Below are 8744 nucleotides of genomic sequence, written 5' to 3'. Positions count from 1 at the left end.
TTGTGATGAAAATTCCCATGGCATACCATGTTCATCTAAAGACCCAACAAACGCCATTTGTATATGTTTGGTTAAAGTCCCTATATGGTTGGTACATACATACATATGTATGTTTTGATGGTTAAAACGGGTTTAAATCCTTCCACCCAGCAGCCCCTGTGAAGAAGTGATTAATTGTTGCTGGGGGTGACGTCATGGTCGCTGCTGTCTGATGTCGGGAGGCTGCGCTGGGGAGGCCGCGCGCACCGGAGGGTACCGGGCACACTCGTAGACTCAGGTCGTCCGCACCGCTCGGCTCGGTCGATAACAGGTACGTCTTTATTCCGGTTACATGCGGTGAATTTATATGGTGGAACGGCACCAGTACCGGGTCACCGTGGGAGATGCGCACTGTTTTTCGGCTTAGCTTCTAATGCTAGCCTGCTAGCTGTTGGCTATCCAACACAATGATCCGGTTTTGGTCCAAATAATCCAAAGCGTTGCTGCTGATTTCCACGGAGGGTGGCTTTATTCGACTTTTTCTTTGCGATACAATGAGATATTACTATTTCTGGGTTATGTTGTTGTTGTATTGGGGTTTAAATGGCATGTACAACACATCGGACAGCTAGCCTGTCGGGCTAATGTCGACAGCGTTGGTCTTTGAGCGATGCAAACACAACACGCCATGGTTTGTGTCGGCCGCTGCCTGAACACTAAAAAGTGTTTCCACCCGGCCCTCGGCCCTATTGTTGTTCTCCTGTCAGCCCTGAAAGAAGCACGAAGCTATGGGGGTTTATTGGGATGATTTGATGGGTGTTGTGTACGTGAGTCCGTGGGCCTAGTTGTCATCCTTCTCTCAATGAATGTTGCTCATCCTGATCCAAACACCACTGACACACGTCACATTCTGAATCCGACCAGAACACACTGCTGCCCGGAGAGCCAGGGGGTCACCGCTATAGTAACGCGCTGTATTGTCACGGACCCCTTGTTGTTCACGCTCCCTTGTAGAGTTTCTGCCTTGTTGGCTTGTTGACAGTCGAATGACGACCTGTTTACGATTTGATCTTTTTCGATTAAGTTTGTTGACACTAAGGTTTTATTCAAATGATGATGATTTTTTTTTTTTATCCCAGCCAAGTAGATAAATTGGATTTATCTTCTAATTTGAAACCTGTCCTTTCCCATAACTCTACTTTATATCTACCAAGTGTACCCCAATGCCGAGTTCCAGTCTCTGAACTATATCGACTAACTTTTACAACCCTGTTTTCAGGCAAATCCTCTCCCATTCCCCTTACCCCTTTTCTTTCAGAGAGTATGGCACAGGAGACCAATCAAACGCAAGTGCCAATGCTTTGCACGATGGGATGTGGTTTCTATGGTAACCCCCGCACCAATGGCATGTGCTCTGTCTGCTACAAGGAACACCTGCAGAGACAACAGGGAGGGGGGCGGTCCAGCCCCCCAGGAGAAAAAGGTATGTGGGTGATGGAGGGGTACCCCATGAGGATAGGGGGGCAGATACGGGAGGGGGGGTAACCTTTTGAGCGGCAAAGTGGCTATTTCCCTGGTATTGTCAAAGGTTTGGCAGGAAGGTAAAACCACTGATTGGGGCGGTCCACCACAACCACAGATATTTTAATTGTTGTGGCAGTCATATGTAGGCCATGGATGGCATGTGTGTGACATAATTCAATACACGCCCATGCATAGTGTGAGCTGCAGGCTGGGCGTCGGAGCGCTGCAGGTTGTCAATACTGAGTGTCTGCTCCGTCTCATCCTCCTCACAGCTGCTGGCTCACCTCTGGGCTCCCCGGGAGCAGCCGGTGCGTCTGTGGAGGTCGCCACCTCGGAACCCTGCGAAGAGGAGGTGGGAACGCCCCCGGAGGAGAGAACGCCGAGGTACAGACACAGACACACGCACAGACACTCACTCACTCGCAGCATAGGAAGGTGGTTTGTTTTAAGCGCTTCAAAGCGCTTTCAAGCGCTTTTGTTGTGTTCAATACCAGTGCAACTCATTATCACAACGTTGAACTTTATCTTTGACGTTATGGCCTGAAGTCGTCAGGAGGATTAACAACAGAAGACGAGTGCAGCGTTATCACAGTGAAAGATTTAACCGGGTTCATCATGTTCTCAAATGAACCACATCTGTGGCCTTCCGTTGACGACACTAAGGCTCAAACATTTGCACTTTGTATTGGTTTCATTCTCAGTCCCATCTGTTAATTCTCCCTCTTTACTGAAGGATGAAGCCTTTATTTGATTAAACCAGGGGGGCTCTCTGAGCATCCTAGGGTCTTTCAGAGGACGTCCCTGCGACGCATCATAATGTAGTTACAGTATGAGGCGCTCTGACACGTGCGGTGGTTTGTGGAACAACCCTGAACCGAGGGGAGGAAACCCTTGGACCAAACGCTCCCTACTGCAGTCGACAGCAGATCTCATTTCTGATCGTCAAATTGAAAATAAAATTGGCGGGAGGAAAGAAGCTAATTGTCAGACGTGCATGACACACGCGCCAGGCCCAGTGGCCCGGGGCATTCTGTCTCCAAACTTGTTTCACTCGATGCCTTGACCTTTTTCTTCAGTCCCAGTTCGCCCAGCCCAGTGACCCAGCAGATGACCGCCATGAGCATCTCCCAAGACACGGCAGCAACCGTAGACTCGGACCGGGCCGAGGCTGACGAAGACGAAGAGGAGGGCACATCCAAAAACACAGGTGAGACCCCCAGGCAGCGTGATGACCTATACATAGCACACCACCGCAGTACAGTGCGGTGGTCTGGGGCTTGCTCTGACCTTCTCAGCCGACTCGTTATCCCACCCTGACTGTCTGCGAGACGTTCTCTCGTCTTCTCCTGGTCCTCTTCATGGTTACGTTGATTCACTGTTGAAACTTAAGCTAATTAGTGTGTGCCCCCTTTTTAGTGTCGTTGCCCCCCCCCCCCCTTTTACTGACTACAGCCCTGTGTGTGTTTTTATTGTCTCAGGGCCCCAGGGGGAAGCAGCGCAGACCTCTTCTGACGGTGACCAGACCCCCGATAAAAACAAGAAAAAGAACCGCTGTTTCTCCTGCCGGAAGAAAGTGGGCCTTACTGGTGAGGAAGGAAAAGGCCTTAAAGGAATGCAGCACGCACATACGCACACACAGCAGTCGGCTCAGGCGAGGTTCAAAGGTTTATGGGTCACCAGAGCTGCCTAATGAGGTTCTGCTTCCCCCCCCCCCCCCCCCCCCCCCCCCCCCCCCCCCCCCACTGTTAAAGCCCTTATCTCTTTGTAATGCAGAGGATTACTGCAACATTTAAAAACATGTTGTCCTAATTTCTATATCAATGCAGCACATTAATATACGGATCTGTTTTTAATGGCTGTCATTTTTGGTTTATTTGATTTGATATGTATAAAAAAGGAGGTTGATAGAAATTAAATAACCTTTACTCTTACCCATTTGGCCAAGACAGCTTCTGTAACAGAATCAACATTGATGTGTATTTTTTAAGTGTCAATTTTGTCACATGTACCATGGCAACCTCAACAAAGTGTGTACGACAGGGGTGAATGTCAGGCCCTTGTTATAAAGGGGTGGCCACAGTTTAGAGAATTGCGATATATAAATGCACTCCATTCAGCATTGCATTGAAAAGCCACAGTTCCACATTGAGTGCAATGATTGCACTCTGAATAGAGGGACTTTGGACCTGAGAGTAACATACTGCAGTCCTGTGGCGCATTTCACAGTGTACTGCCACACACACACACACACACACACACACACACACACACACACACACACACACACACACACACACACACACACACACACACACACACACACACACACACACACACACACCCCACCCTCCAGTGTGAAATGCTTTGTGTTGGCGTGCAGGGCCCATGTAAATGGAGCGACGAGGGGAGCTTCTGTGTTTGACTGACTCCGGCCCTCTCCCTGCTCCCCCTGCAGGTTTCGACTGCCGCTGCGGGAACCTGTTCTGCGCCATCCACCGCTACTCCGACAAACACGACTGTCCCTACGACTACCGGGGCGCCGCCGCCGCCCGCATCCGCAAGGAGAACCCCATCGTGGTGGCGGAGAAGATCCAGAAGTTATGAGGGAGGGAGGGCGCCGCGGCTGTCCCTCCTCTTCCTCATGACCTGCGTGAATCATTGGGACAATGTAGAAACGGACGGCGGGCTAGATCCACCCTGACTTGCGAACGGCTTTCCGGGTTCCGCGGGAGGGTGGGGTAGGTGCAGTCTCAGCCCTCCCTCTGTAAGCCTCTCTCCCCCTCGCTCTCTCTCTCTCCTCCAGCCACGGTTTGAAACTGAACTTTGTGTGTGTGTGCGTGTGTGTGCGTGCGTGCGTGAACATGTGAGTGAACATTACCTAGAGCATGGAGAGAGGGCTGTGGGCGTGGCCTGTGGTACTGCTGTTGCTACCAGGGAGGACCGGTTCGTTTTACCCCTTTTTTTTTTTGTTTCATCGTCTCTCCCGCCGGGGCCGATGCTGTCTATTTAACCCCGCGAGGTGAAGTGATGAAACCACGGGGGGTGAAGTGATGAAACCACGGGGGGTGAAGTGATGAAACCGGGGTGTGAAGTGGTGAAACCGGGGGGTGAAGTGAGCCAACGGTTAACCCATACGAGAAGGAGAGACTCGGCTCATTGGTCCAAAGCTAGCAACCCAAGGAACGGACCGGGAGTTCTGCAGGACGCTGTTTTTTCTTCTCAAACATTTTTGGGAGGCTGTACTCCCTTTAACAAAAAATACGCAGATTGATGATTTGGCCGGTTTTATTTTTTATCCAATTTTAGAAGCGTTTTCTTCCCCCTCTCCTCGTGTTGTGCTCACCCAATCAGTGGCTCCTTAGAGCGTTATTTGATGAGTTGATTATACTGATGTGGGGTGCATGAGCAGTCGAAGTGGGCGCAGAGTGGGGGGGGCCTTTTACTTCAACCCAGTGATTGATTTATGTACATATATTTTTTTTCTCCTTTTTTGTTAGATTGAGCGTATGACATCAGAAGATCTATATTAATATATTGTAGTTAGCTTGAATCGTGTGATTGCAGTCTATTTATTTTTTTATGGTTTGGTTGGTTTGTGCTGGAGGATTGGGGGGGGGGGGGGCATGTGTCGGCAAATCGGCGTCAGGGGTTTGCCATTAACCTTTTCAATTCTATTAAAGTATTCCATCATGATTATGTAATCATTTTAACGAAAAATATACCAGCTCTTGACATATTAAGAGTCGAGTCCAGTTAAGCCGGTCAAAGATTGTGCAGTTTAGTATCTCGTCGTCTTTGGGTTTGGGGAGCGAAACATGACAGGATGAAGCGGTGTTTGAAGATGACAAACAGGTGCCACAGCAGCAGTTTCGTTCAGCGTCTGGGGGGGGGGGGGAGGGAGATCATTCTCCATCCTTTCTAAAGTCCATCTGTGCAGAAGCAGACCTGCCCCGGCATATCCCCCCCCCCCCCCCGCTCTTGGAATTAGGGGGGGGACCGTCTTGTCTGGGTGGAGGCAGGCCCCTCCTCCGATCGGAGGCCCCTTCTCTGATTCGAGGCCCCTTTTTTCTTTTCCGTTTTCCCTGGAGTACCACAGAGCTCCCGTTTCCTCCGACCACCAGCAGACCACTAAGACGCGCGGAGCGAGAACCGGCTTCCGCTCGCTCCACGGTGACATTCAGACGGCCGCGGCCGGCGGGGGTCGATTCTGTTGCAATAATAAAGATTTGCTTTGCTGTGCTTAGAAGTCGTGGTCCGATTCCGGAGAGTCCCCGAAGATCTCCCTCAGCCACTCCCCCGTGAGAGCCCACCCGTATGCATGCGTCCGTACGCAGTCATCCGTAGGGGGCGGCGTTCTTTTGTACTGGACTGCCGAGTGTGGAAAAAGAAGTGAGACTGTTTGAAGACACAGCCGTAGCACAAAGCAATGCATGGCTTAAACCGCCGCTATGGTTCACCTTAACTGGACTCCACTAACTTTTGATTTCTTCCCAAATGTAAATACCATATGACTCCTACTCATATAGTATACTTGTATGTAGATTGTTGCCAGAAGACCTTTTAGGGTGTTGGGATTAAGGTATAAAAAAAAACTGTCTGTATAAAGTGCTTTTCATTAATACCCAAAAGAGAGTGCCACAAAAAGAACTGGTTTTATCGCCCCCGTTTATCGATAGGTTGTTCATTTTCCATCTTAAGTTCTGGATAACGGTTGTAGAGAATGTTCCACTCATTGGCTTATCGAGACAAGTGTCACATGCAGGATTGTTTAAAGCGTTGGAATGATCGCCTACTTGAACCTGCACTATGTAACTTTGCAAAGGATTGCTTGTGGCTACACAATTAACTTACCCCCACCTTGCTCCGATAGTGGTCATCCCTTTGGGTAAAAGAATCTGCTTAATGACAGTGTTATCTAAAGATGTGGTGAAATAGTGGATCTTTTGAGGAGGTCAAACCCAACGGGAACACCGCTAGACTACTGAGGTTTTCCTGCTGTGCTGCATCACCTGGTGTAGGTCCAAGACTTCCCTGACCCAATACCACTCTATCAGGCCAATGGTCCAGTCCATCCATATGGATGAATGGGATTCTCTTGTGTACCCTCTCACTTAATTGACCCGAGCCCTGCACTGTCTTCGCGGCAGGTCTCGTAAAGTGTGTTGAAACAGGCTGCCTCTGTGGATATTAAGGTCAGTCATCGCCACAAGGCTGTAACTGGGTTTCGTTTTGTTTTCAAGTGTTCAGAAGGTTTTGGTAATAGCTATCCCGCGATAAGCCCTATGATTCTTTTTCTTAAATAACAAAATTACTAATAGTAGAGAAGCCATGTAGTTTGATTTTTAGGCCAAACTAATGTCCGCGGTAGTTTTTGAGTTCCGCCATTGTTTTTTCCTCCATCATGGCTGTATATCAACAACAAAAGAGTCAATAGAGGCAGACAATAGCCACTTGTATGCCTGTTGTAGTCCCCCCCCCCCCCCCCCTTCTATGGTGCTGCCGTATAATGTGAATTGCTTCTCCTCCACTATAGAACTACAGGATATCACTCGTTTGTCCGGGCTGTATTTAGTCCTGGCCTGGCTGATGGTGGAATTGGCTTTTATCACCCAACTATCTTTAAAGTCTTACTGATGGACAGGCCTAAAGGAGCTTAGCGGTTTGGAACACACGGGCTCTGTAATCCAACACCTCGGTCACTTCAAAGAAACAGGAACCAAAAAGCCCCCTAGAACCTTGTTGGGTTTCATTTGTGCTTCAGCTGTAGTGGAACATTGGCTCCTGTACACTCTGGTTGGCAGTCACAGGATGGTTCTGTGATGATGCTACATACACAGTCCTGGGCGCGCTGTGATAAGAACCAGCTCTGAAGGGTCCATTCTGAGACTTCTCTAAAAAAACAATGATAACATACTACTCCCAGGCGAGGATTGGAGACAGTGTTGCTTGACAGGCCCTTGCCATGCTGAATGAAGGCTTGCAGAGGGGTTCAGAGAGCTGGCGTGTCACAGAAGGTTCTGGCGCGTTGGCTGCGGATGATTGTTTTGATGTGTGAACCAAGCCGTTGTCAGTTCACACCTTTTCTCATGACTGCTCATATCTTCCTTTTGTATTTATTTATTTGAAAAATGTGAGCGGTTTGAATGTAAACCACCACAATAACCCAGCATTGCAGTGATGTGTCATATTTATCAAACGATACCCCCGGAGATAGAGTTCTGATGATTGGCGGTTTTATTATTATTTTAATTTTTAACCAGAGACAGACATAAGCCAGCTCTAATGTATATTATCTGAGACCGTTTAATCACAGCAAGTTTTTCCTTGCTGAGAGAATTTAGCACCAGCAGTTCAGGCAGCCACACTGTAGATATTCTAGGGTTCCTCTTTGATGCGTATACCCATCTCTCTTGAGTTACTTCTGATTTCTCAGTCTCTGCCATTCTAGTCTTGTAGAAAATGTAACATAATCATTGCCTTCATCAGATAGAAGTATGGGTAAGAATTAATACATGGAGATAGAGTTGTCTGAGTGAATCTTATTACTGCAAAACATGTGTAAGGAACGGTATTAGTTACAGCTCAATTCATTTCTGAAATCTACAATGTTCATAATATTATGTCCTGCAGGAAATGGTGTCCAGTCCCCCAGAAACACCACCAGATATCTTCTTTTGATTTTCTTTCAGAATTTAGGATTGTATGATGTGTAAGAGTACGTAAAACAATAAAATCAAAGTTTATTTTAAAAAGCTGTTCCCTTTTTCTTTTTGGCACAATAATATACATTGAAATGTTGAGTGCATTAATTTCGTTGCAGACCATGTCTAGGGGAAATGGTATCTTTCTGGGGTATTTCCGACTCAGCAAAACACAAGAAGAAATAGCCTCAGACAATAGGCAATTTGCTGTGTCGGTCCCTTTGATACACAAAACAATGTTTATGACCGTATCCCCAGAGGCTATTAAATATAAACGTTGACTAAGTCAAAGTCTCATTTGGTAAAACACACAAGCAGTTGTACTGCATTTTCTGTTGTTGAAGGAACAGCAAAATCGTGAATTTTTCCTGCATTATTATTATTATTTATATAAATATGTTTGAGACAAAGTATCACTGATTATCACCATCGTCCAGGATGGAGAGACCATGCCTGCTGCAACATTCGCCTTCCATAATATTCTGTACAACAATATTCAGAATCTCCAATTTACTGTGTCCGAAAAGCATGAAATTAAGT

The 8744-nt window shown here is 47.6% G+C and overlaps 1 protein-coding gene across 1 annotated transcript; it reads left to right on the top strand.

The window, feature by feature from the left end:
- The first annotated feature begins 214 nt into the window (after nucleotides 1-214).
- Nucleotides 215-8255, top strand: LOC307078016 (AN1-type zinc finger protein 5). Its single transcript, XM_079739566.1, has 6 exons — nucleotides 215-310; nucleotides 1259-1462; nucleotides 1776-1887; nucleotides 2580-2710; nucleotides 2982-3089; nucleotides 3959-8255. The coding sequence occupies exons 2-6, from the start codon at nucleotides 1303-1305 to the stop codon at nucleotides 4105-4107; spliced, it is 660 nt and encodes a 219-aa protein (XP_079595692.1). The 5' UTR covers nucleotides 215-310; nucleotides 1259-1302; the 3' UTR covers nucleotides 4108-8255.
- Nucleotides 8256-8744: the final 489 nt, after the last annotated feature.

Source organism: Pollachius pollachius, assembly GCF_949987615.1.
Source record: "Pollachius pollachius genome assembly, chromosome: 7".
Classification (NCBI taxonomy): Eukaryota; Metazoa; Chordata; class Actinopteri; order Gadiformes; family Gadidae; genus Pollachius; species Pollachius pollachius.
Note: the sequence above shows the minus strand (reverse complement) of the source record. Positions and strands in the feature narration are given on the sequence as shown.